Source organism: Plectropomus leopardus, chromosome 16 (genome assembly GCF_026936395.1).
Source record: "Plectropomus leopardus strain MGB_pleo_1.0 chromosome 16, ASM2693639v1, whole genome shotgun sequence".
NCBI lineage: Eukaryota > Metazoa > Chordata > Actinopteri > Perciformes > Serranidae > Plectropomus > Plectropomus leopardus.
The window spans coordinates 26,634,503-26,653,394 of record NC_142191.1 but is presented as its reverse complement, the minus strand read 5'-3'; the positions used below and the strand labels follow the sequence as shown (position 1 = coordinate 26,653,394).

At 39.2% G+C, this 18,892-nt stretch overlaps 1 protein-coding gene across 1 annotated transcript; it reads left to right on the top strand.

Annotated features, from left to right (window-relative positions):
• Positions 1-1,272: 1,272 nt before the first annotated feature.
• Positions 1,273-7,665, top strand: LOC121955678 (5-hydroxytryptamine receptor 1B-like). The gene has a single exon (XM_088089639.1). It carries the CDS (start codon positions 1,734-1,736, stop codon positions 2,883-2,885), a length of 1,152 nt encoding a protein of 383 aa, XP_087945765.1. The 5' UTR covers positions 1,273-1,733; the 3' UTR covers positions 2,886-7,665.
• The last annotated feature ends 11,227 nt before the right edge of the window (positions 7,666-18,892 follow it).

The following is an 18,892-nucleotide window of genomic DNA, read 5'->3' as shown; positions in this document are numbered from 1 at the left end:
TTTACAGTTCCAATTTGCACAAATTACCAAGCCATTTGAGATAGTAGAGTTCCTTAAAATCTGCCCCTCAAAAAACTGCCCTCTGCCTTCTTTAAAAGAGCCAAAAGGTTTTATAAAATAAGTAGGGTATGTCTAGCGTTCTAGCCCTCCTGGCAGTGGATGAGGGCTTTAAAAGGGCAGTTAGACCTTAATGCTGGTAATCTAAAAACAAAACAAACCGTTTACTGAATAAAAAAATCCTGCCTCAGGCAGTTACAAATATATATCAGTGTTGGTGTACAATGTTGGCAGATAAGTGACAAAAAATGACAATACGGAAATGACAAAGACAATAAAAAAAGACACGAGGTAGTAAAATGGCACGAGGCCATGACACCGAAAGGCATCTTTTGCATGTGCATGAGACACTGCTGGACGCCATCAGGTGAAAACGCGGCCGGACAGAACAGGTCGTGATGTTATCATATGTCGGGTAATGACTGGACAGCACCTGCCACGTCTGCCCGATACGCGCACAGGCGGCGTCACTACAGAATACGGCTGGGCAGAACCTGCAGTGTACACATGATGCAAGGTGGGATGGCATCAGGTTGAAACAATGCTTGACCACTTTAGTCTTTACATGCTCATTTGTACATTAAATCTGCTTAAACTAATGTTCACAAGACATAAGCTGGTTCAGTGCCATGTGAACATGTTACAATGAGGGGGTCCCCCAAATCAAATCATGCTTAAGGCCCCCAAAAGTCTAGTGCCAGCCCTGAAGCCCAGCAATATGGTGACGTAAATGCAATGGACAGGAGGAGTGGGAGAGCGACATCTAGTGGATAATGTATCAATAAAACCTTTGATGAAGATCATGTGATGTGATTGAAAGCCATGAGAATAAATGAACTTCATGACATTCTTTGTCCACTGAAGGGCACTGACAAGATTATTTGTATAGTGTAAACTGTTACAGTCATTATCTTTGTCACAATTCCATATCATCAGATCAAAGGGATCCAAAAAAAATGTCAATGATTTAAATTTGAGTAATGATAAAAAGACAAAAAGGACAATTTAACAACAAAAATCAGTATCGGTTATTGGCTTGAAAAATCAGTCACATGAAAAAGAAAAAAAACTGGGAATCCTTTCACCATTTCTGAGAGAGAGGGAGAGAGAGAGAGCGAGAGAGAGAGGGAGAGGGAGAGAGAGAGAGAGAGACAGAGAGAGAGAGAGAGAGAGATAACACTGCCCTGCGTTGGCAGTATAAAACCAGGAGTCAGACTTCAGCAGCTCTTAACTTGTGAGGAGACACTAAACGGATTTAAAAACAGCAAATAGAGAAAACAGTCATTTCATTTCCCCCCTCTAACACTGGATGATGTGAAAAATGATTTTTGTAGCACAGAAAAAGATCTGTGGATGATAGAGAGGCTGCTCTTTGTGCCATTATAACATTTTTTGTTTCTTGGATAATTTTTAAGTTGATAAAATAGTGTAAAATGATGCGGGTGAAGTGATGAAGATGAAGAGGAGGAGGCAGAAATGTGTCTTTGTGGCCGCACTTGTCTGATTGTTGGATAACTGCCGCTGCGCTTCCACTGGACATGGAGCCGCTTTTATTTTGGCTTTACAGAAAACGAGAAGCGCGCGCGGTGGATGAATATTTGAGTGATTTCGGGCTGATCTCCAGGCTTTCCTTTGAGCTCGATGACAGGGGGATCTGACGAGGGACAGGTGGAGGGATGGAGAATGCCAGTGAGCTCAAACCAACGCCTGTCATCTACGGAGAGCTGTTGAACATCTCCACCAACTACACCCATGCCAATTTCACGTCGAAAGAGGAGGAGAAGGACACTAACGTGGCTTTCCAAGCGGGTCTCGCCGTGACCTTAGCCCTCATAACTTTGGCCACCACGCTTTCAAACGCGTTCGTCATCGCCACCATTTACCAGTCCCGAAAATTACACACCCCGGCAAACTTTCTGATCGCGTCCCTGGCCGTCACGGACTTGCTGGTGTCCATTTTGGTGATGCCCATCAGCGCGCTGTACACGGTCAGCCAGACGTGGACACTCGGGCAGGTGGTGTGTGACATCTGGCTGTCCTCGGATATAACGTGTTGCACCGCGTCCATCCTCCACCTGTGCGTAATTGCGCTGGACCGCTACTGGGCCATCACGGACGCGGTTGAGTATTCCAAAAAGCGCACGATGGGGCGCGCAGCTGGGATGATCGCCACCGCCTGGGTGATCGCCATCTCCATCTCCCTGCCGCCTTTCTTCTGGCGCCAAGTGAAGGCAGAGGAGGTGACGAGCTGCAACGTGAACACCGACCACATTTTCTACACCATCTACTCCACCTTCGGCGCTTTCTACATCCCCACGCTGCTGCTCATCGCCCTGTACGGGAGGATTTACGTGGAAGCGCGAAAGCGCATCCTGAAGCAGTCCCACAACAAGCCCGGGAAGAGACTCACCTCGGCGCACCTGATCACCAACTCCCCCGGCTCGGTGGCGTCCACAACCTCCCTGAACTACGGGACTAACGACACCTCTTCCTGTGACACTACCTCGTCCGCGAACGTGAACCAAGTCAAAGTCACTGTGTCCGACGCGCTGCTGGAGAAGAAGCGCATCTCCGCCGCCAGAGAGAGGAAGGCGACCAAAACTTTGGGAATAATCCTGGGAGCCTATATCATATGCTGGCTCCCGTTTTTCATTTACACTCTTCTAGTGCCTGTCTGCGAGTCCTGCTTCCACCCGGAGTTATTTGACATTTTCACCTGGCTGGGTTACCTCAACTCTTTAATCAACCCGATCATTTACACCATGTCCAACGAGGACTTTAAGCAGGCTTTCCACAAACTAATACGGTTTAGATGCTGCAGGGCATAAACGATGATAACTAGCCATAATTACCCCCTTCCTCCTCCCTCCTCCTCCCTCCTCTCCCCCTGCAAATCCCATCTCTATCACCTGTATAATGCCAGAATCACCATCAGTCACTAATATCCACTCCCCAGGTTCTCCCTGAGGACAGCATCACCAACATCCAGATTGTTTATGATAATGTGGCTGCAAAATGAGCTTCTACCTGATAGATGGTGCTGGGGACTGTGGTAATGCATTGACCTGCCATCCAGTCTGCATTGTGTTATCTGATGGCACTGCGTTATGAATGGCTGCCATTTCTCCACCATTGGAATTTCTAAAGAAAATAAGCCAGCTGCTGTTGGCTCAGAGGAGAAATAGTCAGTGCATGTTATGATGTGGAAGCTCTGTGACTGGTTTGCAGATGATAGTGTTATAATGACTGTGGAGAAAGCCCATAGCCCCAGATGCAGGGGCCCCGCCTGTACGTGCTGCACTGGACTGTAGCCTACAGACTCACTTTGCCATATGAGTTTGACAGTCAACATCAGTTGGCTTGTAAGCACAAAACAGCTTAGGACTAAGCTACCAAGAGCCCCAAGGGCAAAAAATAAGATTTGTGTTTCATTTTCCTGACTCAATAAGGGGAAATACTGGTGCCTACAACAAGTTTAGTTTAGTTCCTCAGACGTGCCTGGCCCAGATGGAGAGAAAAGCATGATTTCAGTTCGAGAAAAAAGTAGATTTGGTTTATTCTTGTGGCCAGTGTATGTATTTTTTTCTTTCTTTTCTTGCTGTGACTGATGTTCACTTTAAACAAGGCTTCAAAATGAGTGTAACTGTATGAATCTGTATGCATCAGTGTGATTTTTACCTTAATTTGCTAAACAGTCTGGATTTTGAATGGGTTATCATACTGTAAAATAGTGCAAAACGACCGACTCTGAGGGAATGAAGAGCCAGTATTGTAAAACCGATTCTATCTGCCGAACCTCTTGTTAAAGATGCATTCTTAATTGTTAATATTAGCTTTGATGTTCCATTTCATATCAGGCTAAACGAATCCAACTCCAAATCTGGTCGAACAAAGTTGATAATGCAGGATTCAGTCATCTCCTGGAATTTGGCATTTGTGTCTTCCACACCTGGAAAAGGTGTGGAAAAGGATTTTTTAAAACGATGGAAAATGTCATGGTATTCTGATCAAAATCACCTCTTTTCCTTCCACCAGACCGTCACATTCTAAATGTCAAGCTTTAGCTGCTGCTGATCCCTTAAAGGAAAATCTTTGAAAAAAAAAAAATCAGTTTTCTTGCAGGTTTTCAGGTAGAAAAAAAATGCAAAAAATGTAACACCAACAACAACAAAGTGCTGGTGATGGAAATCATGCTATACATGACCAGGGCTGTAGCTATCACCGAAGACACTGAGGTCACGTTCTTTGAATTATGTCATATTTACACATAGTGAGTTTTTAAAAGCCAATCGTGCAATTTTTTAAGTGTCAAAATTTTAAAATGTATTGTTTTTCAAGCCAAAATATGTCACAAATAAATAAATAACCAAATGAATCAATAAATAAATAAATAAATAGATTAATTAATTAATTAAAATAAAAAGGGGTTTTCAGCCGCTGTATACTGCTCGACTGAAATTCAGTTCTTGGCGTAGAAAAATAATTTAGGCCTTAGAAGATACATTACATAAATCATAAATTATAAGTTAAATGAAATTGTATAGAAAGAAAACATTTTTAGGGTGACTATGGGGTTGTATTTGGGTAATTGCCCCCCTAGCTACAGCCCTGTTCTGTACATATCATGCAAAATTTAAGAAATATCAGAATGTAATCTTACATACATGGAGAAACTCTGTCGTGTTAATTTGAGGGATTAGTTTTGGGATATAGGTTTTACTGCTTTGTTGTTGAGAGTTAGATGCAACAATAGATACCACTCTTATTTCTGTGTGCTAAATACACTAAATATTCAGATTTATTATTTCACTCCTGTAACACTGTCAGACTCATTATGGACAGTTTTTTTAAAGGACCAAAACTGATGAAGCAGAGGGTTTTTTTTTAATGCATTCTTTTTCTTGCCTAAAGTTTAACAATCAGCCTAAAATTTGAAATAGTGGCCAAACATGGAATTACACTGTGTGGATCCGTCACTTAATCCCTTGGTACCCAAAAACAATGTTTACCATAGCCATACATCAGGAAAGAGACATCTGTAAATTATTGAAATGACTCAATTCACTATAAGAATTTGATCCATTTGTTCTGATAAAACTTTGAAAGTCTGCTAGAGCCACACGATCAAATAATTTTATCCCCATTGTGTTGGGGATAAAATTGTGTTCTAGTTGAACAGTAGAGCGCTAAACTGGAACTTGGCCGTTTTGCTGCCACAAGTCTCTAATGCTCCATGGGCCCCGCGATGCAGAAGATCATACTGCTGAAACAGAGCTTTTTTTTTATCTACTGCATTCATCCCTGAGCAACATTCATAGGGATGAAGAGGGGCCCTGCCTCCAACGCTCTATCCAGATCTCCTTCATGCATCAGTCAGAGATTCTGGTGCGTTATGCTAGTAGCTGCTAATGTAGCCTGGAGCCTGTAACCAGCAGCAGAGATGAGCGGGCAACAGAGGTCTGGTAAGATCACTTCTTTCACCCTTTAAATGTGGGGTTAGAGCTAAAGATGATTATCCTAGCGTAGTGCTAAGACTTGAAACAAGGGGGAAACAACTAGCCTGGTTCTCTCTGATGTTTGAGAAACACACCTACCAACACTTTTGAAGCTCAGTAACACATACCACATTTGTGACCGACCACAGTGGTTCTTTCATTACCTTTCATATACAAATTTAACAGATGTTATTCATGTAAGCTTTAGTTGGTAGCCAGCCTATAGTCTAAACCTTTGACAGAGCCAGGGTAGCCGTTTCAGTGCTATGCTATTGTTCATGTGGCCCACACTTCTGAAGCCTCAATAGTTCACTGGTCCGAAAGCCAATTTGCACAACAGCCCATTATCCTGGTTGCTGCTCAGCCTTGCAGATACATTTTCCCAATGGCCACTTGCAGAATTGCTGTGAAAAATTCCCTGTAGCCCAGAGAGCATTTTCCCCATAGACCACTATTGTAAAAGACACATCTGAAAAAGTGTTGACAAGACCCGTAAAACTGCAAACAAGGTCAATTATTGATGATTGTACTCTGAATATTTGAGCATTGGTGAATGAATGAATAGACGGCATCTTTGATTTCCTGTCGAAGTATCATCAAAGTCTATGCTAATTAGTCATCAGATCTTCCCACAGTGGTGAAGGCGTGACCTGCCCCACTTTGCCTCTCGTTGGCTTACCCTGATTTTCTTACCCAAAATCTAACAAATTAAACTCTTCATGTTTGACCAACATGCTCTTATCCCAAATCATCACATAGTGCAGCTTTGTCAGTGGACGTCTATGTCAAAATGTTATGTTTTAGGCATCCGTCTGAGTCTGCTTTTTACATTCAGGATGACGCTATTGTGACGTCAACACAAGCACATGGTGGGATGATGCTGCAAGTGGTTAGGCTTAGGCAACAACAGCACATGGCAACCAACACCAGAATGTCAACAAAAGCACACGCTGGCACCAATTGTTAAGATTACTGGAAGGAGGCACATGGTAAGGTGTAGAAAAACACATCACATTCAAACAGGAAGCGAACACCAGACTCCCACATAAAAGTCTGGCTATGTTTGTCTGGTCCACTACCCCTTGCCCGTCCTATAAGTGCCCTTGCACTCGTTATATTACGTTGTTACCGGCAGCACTTCAACCACCGTGGCTGGTTGTGTCCTGCCATTCATCATAATCAGCCATGTGACTGTTTTTGAGAGCACGCTGTCCGGAGAAACGGCCCTGTAAGTCCTATGAGTGTTTGTCTTTGGGTTGTTGTTAAAACAGGCTTTCAATCCAATGAGACATTTTTCTGACTGCTGGGCCGTTGGGACAATGGGCAGTCCCTGCTGTTTCTCCCTGCTTCCAGTATGTAAGCAAAGCCAAGCTAACCGCATGGAGCCTCTAGCTTCACACTTAACATACCAGGCATGAGAGTGGTATCAATCGGTTCATCAAAGTCTTAGCAAGAAAGCTTGATTACCAAAATATGAATGAAAAAATGAAAACATGCATTTGTAATTAAAAGAATAAAAAAGAAAAAATAACTGACTGTCCCTGAAGAATTCAGAAATCTGCAACAAAACAGCTGCAGGGAGTTTGTTACACCAGTAAAAGCCAAAAGAGTCTCTGAAACAGAAAAAAAACAAACAAACAAACAAAAAAACCCGTCAGAATTATACATGACAGAAAGTCCTGTTGTATGACTGTAATTTCCCTCACAGCATCAAAGATGGCTGCCAGAGAATCCTGACCACCCTGACTGTCGGTCTTGTCATGTAATTCGGTGACTTTTTCAGTAGCCATGTTGGAAGTGTGAGCCAAGTTGCAGTGTGGACGCACTGTAGCCATCCTGCTCTACTGCAGCTCTGTGATGAATAGCCTCTTTGTGTACAGTATTGATCAGCTCAGTGTGAAACTCATCTGGTGGCTCTGTCAATCCAATGGAAGTTGCATTTCATCCAGGTTAGCTTCTGCTGTACAACGCTTCTGCACACATTGGCGATGCACTGTAACTGCTCTGCTCTGGAGGATGAAATCCAACTCACTTGGAGCACAAAAAAGCACTGCTGCTGTTGTGAAAACTGAAAAAAATATCAATAAAAAGGTCTATGGCATCATGAGTTTGATGATAGTTTGCCCACATTGTCATTTGTCTGGTGAAACGTGTGTTTTAATGTAATTCTGAAAATGTATGATGAGGAAAGCTTTGACATTTCTTTTATCATTGTCAGAATCTGCTGTGGTATTTGGTTTGCTTGGCGATGATGAAATATTTCACAGACGTGAGCTGATTGGTATGCTGCCTGACAGCATTGACGGTTTGTAACTTAATTAAACGGGGGGGGGCTAATTACAAGGAAAATGTCAGTCATGAATGTCTAATGAAATACACACATGCTTCCTTTTAGCATTTTTCTGCTGCATATATGAATCTTTGCGTCCTTCTCCATGAGGGAGATTATTTATTAATGTGCACTGCTCAGGGTGCATGCTATGTGCTGCATTTATTATGGCAAAGCAACTATTCTGCATTAAGTACATAAAAAAAACAACTAAAAAAAGTAAGCATTTAACCAAAAACCCTTGATTTTTGAGTGAGCTGTTGCTCCAGAATAATCTGCACAAAAGAAATGGAGATGCTAGTGAAAATATAAAAAATAAATTGTAGATATTAGGCAGCTTCAGAAAGATCTTGAAAAAAAGTTTTTTTTAAAAAGTATTTCTGTTTGTTTTTGCCTTGCAAAGTTTAATTGAAAGTGGTATTCTGATACTGATATTTTGTATAATTTCCAGGTAGTATTTTGTATAGTACCCTGGTTTTTCTCTTTTCTTTGTATAAAAATAGTACATGATTGATGTTTAGAGGCTGGATATGTCAGGGTGTGATGGACTGGTGACCAGTCCAGGGTGTTCCCCACTTCTCTCCCGGTGCATGCTGGGAGAGGCTCCAGCTCCCTTGACCTATAAGTGGTTCAGAAAATGAATGGGTGAGATGGTTGTGTTTTTAGGGCTGTTTGTTTATCAGGAACCAGCCCTGTCTCTCAGAAATTCTCTTCATATTCTACGAAATTACAAAATCATTTGGAGGAAATGTAAATGCTGCCTGAATTAAGTACACACATTACACTACACACACAGATGTAGTAAGGCGGTGGTTGTGGTGGATGCTGGGTATATAAAGTGCAGGAAATTGACACTGGAGAGCGAGGTTCACATCCTGACTTTGGTCAGGTTTAGGCTACTAAAAGTAATAGGTCAGGGGAAGATGGCTGCTTTGGTTAAATACTAAAAAGGCAAACATTTCTTGTTTCAGTCACCACTGACTTTCTTAAAGGTAACCAACAAAAGCCCCTTCCCCTCTGGACTTAAACCGACTTACATCTGGCATGTGTCTTTAGTTGAAAAGATCACAATCGACATTCATTCCCAGGACAATTCTTCAGCTTCGATCCGCAGTGATGAAAACATGACACCAGGGGTCGTCAGGCAAATTTCCCGCCCTTTTTTGGCAGATAACTTCTGTGACCACCTCAGCCACAAATTGCTTCCATTTCCATCCAAGCAGAGCTTGAATATTGTTACAAATTATTTGGCACCGCATTTGAAAGAGAGACTGAGTATTTAAAGATATAACCATATATGTTAAATAACTATAACATTTTCACTGGCCTCCATGCTACTACAAATCTTTTCCAAAGCGTTCGTGATGACAAATGTGACACATTAGCAAAGAACAAAACAAGACAAACAAACACACACAAAAACAGAACAGCATACTTTCTTATGGGAAAGGAGTCTTTTGCCTATTTTAATTGGCATTTCCAGGGTTTAAAATAACTGCATATATATATATATACATAAAGTCAACCAACTGTTGAGAGCATTTCCTGCCTCATTGCAAAGCATTTTTTTTAATTAAAACTTGCATTGTTTGCTGTCTCTTTTGTCACTGCTTTTGTTAAAGCTTTGCCTCGATACTTGGCGCATTACCACCACCTGTACATCCATGTGAAAGCACCCGCTCTCATGCACGTGTAGCGTGTCACCCTTGCACGTATTCACAATATAAAAACACATATCAGACATGTTTGTACAGACATTGTTTTATTGCACCTCTAGTGGCCAAAAACTCCACAAGGTGCCTTTGATATTTCACCGAGAAAACCATTTTGAGTTTTGAGTGCCTAAACAGAACCAAAATAAATTGTTTGTCATGCTTCAGTAATATGCTAAAACAGCTGGGCACTGTAGTTGTTATCAAACAAACAGGAGGATATAGTGCATTTGTTGAGGACTATTTTCTGTGGTGGATTAATCCACATTTGGTGCTCTAGTGAGTTTTTGCATCTCTGATATGTTTTTTAATCGCTTTTGGACAACGATGAAGTTCTATGGCACAGAGAAAGAGGTTATTTCAGGCTTTGATACACACACAATACTTGTTCATAGATACATTTCATTCATTCATTTTGGTCTTTTTTGATGGATTTCTTTTTTACAAGAAAACTATGTGATTTCATCAGACAAGCCCTTTTCAAAATAACAATTTTGTGGGATTGTGAGGAAGAGGTAAAAGTGATTCAGCTACATTATGTCTGTCTTCCCCTAATACATGTCACTTTTTTTAAAATGGTGAATATCTTAATTTGCAACCAAACTCTGCTCCACAATCAGCCAGTATGTTTAAAAGTGTCCAGCTCAGCTCGTCCTCATCCTCCTGATTGTTGCATGTTGACAAAGTAACATCCATCAAATCTTCATCCCGTTAGAAAAAAAACTCATCTCAGAGACAAACAGCAAACCCTGAGCCTATGTCATTCTTTCCCTTTGTCAAAAATGAATATTGTTGGCTCCTTTTGAAATCGATCAGACCGCTGTGGCCCCGTGATTACTGTTTCCATGGTTTGATGCTCGGCTAAACCATGGCAACACAGGCTCTGCTGGAAATGTGTCATGCTGCAGAAGCCAAATAAACACATTGACTGGAATATAGATGAAGCCAAAGAGCTGATGTTACATTGCTCTACCTGTTTCTCAAATACGCAGGGGATTTATTTTAAAACAACGCACTACATGTTATTTAAGGTTCAGAAAACACAAGATTTTTTACAGCAAATTGAGGCTGACTGTGAGGGATCTGAACATCTCTCCTGCTGTCGAGGAAAAACCTGGAAAGACCTTTCTGGTAACGTGACGTCTAATTTTCCAGTCTGCTCTGGAAAGAAAGAATTTAAAAACAAACATAAAGATGAGCTTTATTTCACAGTAGAAATGTCAATACTCAACCAGAAAATGTCCTCTGATACTTTAAAACAGCCTCTCTCTCTCTCAGCTTCACCATCTCTCACAGCTCATTGTCTGCAGAGCAGCGACAGATTTTTACCTCTCGATGGTATCACACTTTTCAGTCTCTACTCTCCGGTGTTTTGGCCTTGAAAGCGACTGTGACAACACAGTCCCACACTGAATGAAGCTGAATGTGTGGATTGTTAAAGTGGCTCCTTTCACATTTTTCCTCCATTGTCTTGATGTAGAAACTGAAAGAAAAAGAAAAAATCTTGTCAAGTCGTTTTTGTCTACTGTTAAACTCTAAAAGTGTGACTCTGTGGCTTTCAGTCCTATCCTGCTGTTGTAGTGGAACTGTTCATGGTCTTTCTTTCCATTTTTGAATACATTTTGGGATGTCGTTGTGTTTGTTGGCTTAAAAGCTGATCATGAATTATATGGAACAGTAGAGAGCAGCAGTGGTGGAAGAAGTCCTCTGATCTTTAACTAACTTAATGAAACAGTTACTAAATACTCCCATTACAAGTAAAAGTCCTGCATTCGAAATCCAACTTAAGTGAAAGCACAGGAATGTCATCTGGTGTCTAAAGTAAAAGTAGGCTACTGATTGTGCAGTTTAATATCTCAGCTCATTTTCATTCCCGGGGGACAAAAAGCAAGCTTTTGTGGCAGCATGATACACAAGCAGACGGCGTCAGTTTATGATGCTGCCAGACTGGACCTTCTGTGGCAGTGTAGTATTTATTTTGTCTGGTCCTCATGTGAGTAAGTATGCACAGGACGACACAAGGTGCTGGTGCGCATCTGTGCCCGTGTATTGACATAACACTTCTGCCGATTGCTGCTTCTTTCTTTCTGTGAGTTTGTGTATGGTCTGGATAGATTGTAAAACTGAATTGCCTTTCTGGGATGAATAAAGTTGTCTGAATGTGAATATGCCGCCAGACGGCCAAACAGCACTTGTTGTTGTGGTGTGATTATGGCTGCGAGTGGTGTTAGTTTATAACACAGCTGGGCGGAACCTGTCACGGCCAGATGATTGACATGATGCAGTCAATGACGAAATATAACAAATCTGGAATTTTCCTATAGGGGTGTGACAGCACGTTCTCATCCCAACTCGTCAAATACCGCTGCATTGTCAAAAGACCTACATGTGAAAACATGACGCTCTTGTTACCCCACTGTGTCAATTTTGGATGTTTAGCGAATGCGTGTCAGTGTGTGCGCTTATAACATGCATTGTGTCTTTTCAAAATACACCTCAGTTTTCACAGGAAATGTGCTTTTACTGGTCTTGATGTGCATATAGTCTTTTTCAAAATAAACTTACAAAGAAGATAAAACACTTCCTTAAATTTAGGCAACAAAGGCATATGGTTAGATTTGGAAAAAAAACATCATTGTTGGTTTGCAATAATTATGGTTGTTAATAACATCATGTATTGTCACATGACGTACGACATGTGACATCACAAGAGTTGCATGTTACACTTACTAAAACACTATGTTGTTATTAAAAGAACAAGGCTTTCCCGCTCTGCCTTTGGTGTTACAATTTGCTGATGGCCGGTGCGTTTTGTACCACCATAAAGTGTGCCTCTGTGCATCCGTGTCTGACGCTGACGTCCACTGGTATAGCGGCGGTATTTGATGAGTTGGGCTGTTGCCTGCCACTCAGTGTGTATCATACTGCAGCAAAAGATGCATCTGTATCCAGTGCTGAGATCACTGACAAAGCTGCGGTAGTTGACAACCCGGGAACGAGAACGGGATGAACGTCTCATGTAATTGATATCTGACTCCATGTGGCGTTATTAGTTATACTCATACATCGATGATAAAGCTGCTCAGGGTGGAGCTAGTTTTATCTACTTTATCTACTATTAACTTGTATAGTCCAGTGGTCCCAACCTTGGGCTTGGGCCCTTAAAATGATCACTGTAAAATCTGAGAAGTTGTGAGATGATTAATGAAAGAGGAAAGAAGAAGAAACAAAAAAAATCGTATACAGCTTTGGCATTATTTGGACTTGACTCTTGTAAATATTGGCGAGTTTTTGCTGAGAAAAAAATGTCTCTTCTTGTTGGCACTGACAACAACTCAGAGACAGCAGAGACCTGATGAGCAGTAGGCATTTTTTTTGTGGTGAGGGGACACGAGCCAAATTTGTGAACCACTGGTTTCAACTTTACCATGCTGTCATTTAAAAAAACAGAATCAACACAGTATTTGGTTTTAAACAGATATAACAACCTTACTTAACACATGAATATGTAATGTGTATACACACACACACACACACACAAAACTAAATAATAGAGTACAAAATAAATACAATAAAAGCGTTGGGAATTACAATATGGTTCAGGGCCACAGCAATGCGGAGTATATTCAGTGTCTTAAAGAATACAGATAAACTGCAAATAAAAGGGCTGTTAGCAGACTGCGAGAGATTTCAAGGACTTTAAATGTGACTACAGTCTGTTCCATTTCAGACTACTGCACAGTGCAGGACGGAGCACGTTTGGGGCCCTAGGCGAGGTCCTCCTGCCCCCAATTTTTTTTTGCACTTTGCTCTAGATGGCTTTTGCCTTTTAATTTTATCTTACGAAATGACACTACGCTCCACCTACCTAAGAACGGTGAAAATCCAGAGGCGTAGGGAGGTTACTTATTGGCAATTGATCCAGATCAAATGATCTGCGATATATTTTAATGACTATGTGTTGTATTTTATATGTTTATCATATTTTCTTTCTATTTTTTGTTTTAAAATCTTAATCTAAAAAGTTTAAGTAACTACATCTGTCAGATAAGTGAAGATTAGAAATATGAAAATTAAAATAGGAATATTCCCATTTTCTTTCATTTTTTACATCTTCAGGCAAATATTGTAGTTTGCTGCACGACATTGATTTTATAACTTAATTTACTCGTCACTTTTGCGATTCAGATTAATAATACAAAATCAAATCAACATACACATTAAAGTATATTATTAAAGGTTAAAAGATAAAGTAGGATTTTTTATCCCCAGTAGTGTATAAAGTCATTAAAATGATCTCTACCTATACCAGCTGCAACATTAACCCTTTGAAACCTGAAAAAACTGGTTTGATTTCTTTTGGATACATGGCTCAAAAGGTAACGAGCAGCTTAGCAGGAGGCTTCCCAAAAATTGCAATTAACTAAGAAAAGATGTCAAAAAATGAACAGAAAATTTGCTTTTTTTAAATGATAGAAAAAAAGAGAAAAATATTAGAGAATTATTATTTGAAAGTAATTCTTTAATTATATCAAATATTTTAAGTTAATTACATTTACATGTTTAGCACTTTTTTCAAGCCTTCTTTTTTTAAAAAAACATTTTTCTTTTCTTTTTAATTTTTCATGTGCTGATTTTCAAGGAATTTTCTTCTAACTTTTGACTAATTCCTTTCTAATTTGGGGTCATTCTTTTGTGAGGATGCTGATTGCCTTCCTCCTATAGTTTTGAAAAAGACTGAGCCAATTTGTTCAGGTTTCAAGGGGTTAAAGTGGTAAACATATTAATGCATCAGCAATCATAGTCTAATGATAATACTCTACTACTTTAAATTGTGGTACTTTAAATACATACCATTGTTATTTTATTCATCGTTATTTTCTGAATGCAGGACTTTTACTTGTAACAGAGTATTTCCACAGTGTGCTTTTACTGCTTTTACTTCAGTAAAAGATCTGAGTACTTCTTCCACCTCTGTTGATATTGGTAGATGGATAAAAGCTAAATGACAAAAAACACAGGAAGGAGAGCAGAAAAAAAGCATGATGATATGTGTAGGCGAGGTAAAGCTCAGAGAAACATCCCACTCCCAAACAAACAAAAACACACAAATAATCTCCACAGCATCTATTCAACGCAAGAAACAACAACACGACAACAATAAAGACATTCAAATGAATCCACACAGACGGTGTAGTGTGTGTGTGTGTTTGTGAGTGGGAGTGTGTGTGTGTGTGTGTGTGTGTTCAGTCAGAAAAACACTTCAGCTCCTCCAAACCGCCTGTGCATCAGTCAGCGTTCCCTCATCACCACTAACATATGCCCTCCTTGCATTTTGCATGAGTTTTGTTATGCGATGAACTCGTGGTGAAAACAGTGTCACGATAAATCATTTACGCAGAACACGTACAGTATCTTCCTCTTACAGTGAGCTGAACATCAGGCCCGTTTAATACAGGAGGATCCTGATGAGCCGCTGAAAGTGTGAAATCGTTTCTCCACGGCTCAGAGACTCAAAGATGTTTGTGATGAACACGGGAAGAAATTGAAGAAGTGTTTAAATCATTTACTGACGGAAAATTTCCAAATGGCAAATGATATTTTTGGATTTTGGACTTATGAAAATAAAAAAATCAGTGTGTGGTTGAGGCCTCTTATCATTTTCAGATGTCTGTGAGTAGGCCTGTCAAGGTTGATGATATATTATCCTAGAAATAAATGTGTGTGTAAATGTTTTTAAAGAACATTCGATGTGCTAATATAATGAAAGCATAATAATGCATGTATAACCTTTCAAAGAGGAAGGAACTTTTAACTCTCTGGAATTTTCAGACATTTTAATTGGAATGTAAATATAAAAAGAAGCCTTTGAAATCTCAGCAAACATAGGAAGAGGTCAATAAGTAACGAAAGAAGAGATCACCCAAAAATTGGGGGGAAAAGTACAAAAAAGACAAAGAAAGTACCAAAAAAAAAAAAACAAGACACACGAAAATGACCTGTGAAAAGTGTTTGAAAAATTATAATAATTTTATAACAAGATTCTTGTCTAACTGTTGAGAACAAAACAAATCTACAACAAATTTCTTGCAATATGTGGAGCATTTCTTGTGACTTGTTGCCTTTTTCCAGTGTTTTTGAGAGAAATCAAGCCAATTTGGTCAGAGTTCAAAGGTTCAAAGTAACAGGTCTGAGAATTGTTTTTTTTCTGTTCATTCAGCTTAGGTGCTCTGAAAAAAAACTCTAAGGCGCTGCACCCAGTCCTTAATGTTTAGGAAAACTCTGCTTTTTATTCTGGCATCATGTTTGCTAAAATACTGGTGATCATTTTTTGTAAACAAAAAATGCATTATCGATTAATAATTTTTGCTGACCTTGATAAATCGATCTTAATTATCATGACACACACACACACACACATACACACATATATATATAATCATTATCAGTATTTCCCACATTGTTTCAATTAAATAACTGTGAGAAAGAAAGCCGACATCTCTGCAGTCGATTTAGTTACTGTTGCTCTTGAGCAGTCAAACAGTCACTTTACTGCTGGTGTCCATGTTTGTTTGTTAGCACCTTGTTAGCATACTTGAATGTGTGGATGTTGGAAATGTTGCATTTACAACTTTAGGCTTCCACCCCCAACTGTAAAACAGTCTCAGTTTGACTGAAAATTCTTCAAAGAGCAAAAGCTATGAAAAACTTTGACTTCCTTTATCAAGGTCTATTTTTTAGCCTCCAGAGTCACAGATGTCCCCAAACTGTCGCTCCTCCTCCGGCTGTGAATATTTATCCCCCCATTTTAGGAAAGTCACAGGTGCAACGAGAGGCAAATTATCTTCTAAAAAAAAGAGAAGTTAGCAGCGGCAGTGGCATAATAAATGGCTTTAATAGTACCTTTCATTGTAGGTCATTACTTAAGATGACAGTGGACACGTTATAAAGGCGAGCACGGTGATGATTAAAATAATAATTCAGATTCTGCACTCGGCAGGAAGTCTGGATGGAGGACAGAGGTAAGACTCCAACTTTATTGAGATGAGTAGATGGTTGAACTTCGAGACACCAAATCGAATCATGTTACAGGAAATCAGATCACAATTAGATCTACAAGGACTGTCTCTGTGAGCTCACATCTCTGAAACCTTTAACCCTTTGAAACCTGGATTGATATAAGTTTTCTTGTGCTGCATTGAGGCATCTTTCGCAAGTTATTTGACCCTTTGAAACCTGAGCAAATTAGTTTGCTTTCTCTCCAGTACATGGAAAAAAAGGCAATGACCAACTTGGCAAAAAATGTCCCACAAATTGCAAGATATAAGTAAAAACAGGAAAAAAATGACCTAAAAATTAATTTTAAAAAAGAGGGGAGGATTAAAAGAAAATTACCCCCACCCTCAAAAAAGGGAAACATGTCTACAAATAATATATATATGTATTGTATGTATTGTTATTATTATTATCATTACTTACTTATTTTAAATTTTTACTAAATTTAAAATTCTTACAGGAAAAAATCTAATAAAATATCTAAAATAAATCTTTTTTTTTTCATTCTCAGCACTTTTTAGGCCAATGATTTTAAGGCTTTTTATTTTGTTTGTTTTGGGGCTTTGTCTTTGTAAGGTGCTCTTTGTCTTCTAACTATTTTTTCTCAGGTTTCAAAGGGTTAAACAAACATTTCTTTGTATTAGAAATGAGATCTGAAACATTCAGTTGAGTACAAAACAGCATTGTACTGTACATTCATATTTAATAGGAGTTGTGTCCTTCAGCCCTGGACAGCACTGAGAGAACATCAGAAATGCATTACAGTGATAAATTCTTTACAGTGTGCATTTCTGAACCTGTTGCTCCTGAAACACAGCGAGGTCATAACCAATCAGGACAGAGCTCCTCTGTAAGCTCTTACATTTACATTTATGTCACAGAACTTCAGAGAATATGAAATATTTAGGGGAGTAGGCCTCTGTAATGTGTTTCCTTGCTGAGAATTAGATGAGGACATTGACACTACTCATGAAGATGTGCTAAAAATGAAACTAACCAGCAGGTGGTTAGCTTATAATAACTTAGCATAAAGACTGGAGGCAGGGGGAAACCTCAATATGTACTTTTTACACTTTTTTACAAATTAAAAAAGAAAAAGTGGATTGTTCCAAGAGCTTCAGGAGCTGGTAGGCTTATAGCTCAGCTAGCTGTTTACAGTCTTTCTGCAAACTGCTGCTGGCTGTAAACAACATATTTAATTATTTTATAGACCTATACAACATTTTTTATTCACAATAACTTATGCGTCAAAAACCAACGCACCAGGTACAAAAAATCAAACAGCTCTGAGCAAACTCTGCCTGAAATGATTCATTTTAAGCCACCTAAAAATGGCCCATCTAAGGACATAAACATCAGTTTAAGTATACGCTATATTTAGAATAAATTGCCTGCTTTACCCTCCGTAAGATGGACATTATTAATGGAGATTTGAAGCCATTATATCAAAAACTCCAGACTAAAACTGTTGTTTTACTTCAACGAATGGCAGAGTTGCTGGTCTACCGCTGCCTCAATCAGCTATTGTGTAACGTTAACGCTCAAATATAATGTACACTTAAACTGATATTGATTTTTTGATGTGGCTAAAATACAGTGTTTTGCTGCATCCACTTCCTCAAAACAAATGGCAAAGACTTATTACAAAAAATGTTAATGTCATGTTAAAGAAAAAAATAATGGCACTCAACTGTCAAGATTAAGTGAACAGTGCTCATAGACAAAAAAAACAGAGTTGTTTTCACACCCTGAAGTCTCTAATTTCATTCACATCTCAGGTAATCTTTATATGAACAATTAAGTCTTTTATAATTTAAAGGCATATATAAAGATAAATAACTAAAATGTCTTAAGCCATAATCTGTACTTTACTCTTGTAAATAAATAATGACCAAACATTTATGTGAACTTGCAGATTATTAGTGGACAACTCACTTAAATAAACAAAAGTTAAAAGTTCTTAAAACTCATCATTACTGATGTAAGAGCTGACTGAGCAACAGTTATAGATTCACTTTGGTTTGTAAAAGATCAAATTCTATTGTTTTAACCCTTAGTCAGTCACTCACTCTTTGAACATGATCACAATACATGAAAATCATTTAAACATATTTACATAATACATAATTAAAGGGTTTTGATATTCTAGATTTTTTTTGGAAAAAGGCTTTAAACTGCGGCGAAATAAAATTGTAACTTTTCTGTTATTTTTCTGTTTTTGGAGGCACAACAGCGATATGTAA

Coding starts and splice junctions, on each gene's coding strand:
- LOC121955678 (XM_088089639.1), top strand. CDS start 1,734: ATGGAGAATGCCAGTGAGCTCAAACCAACGCCTGTCATCTACGGAGAG.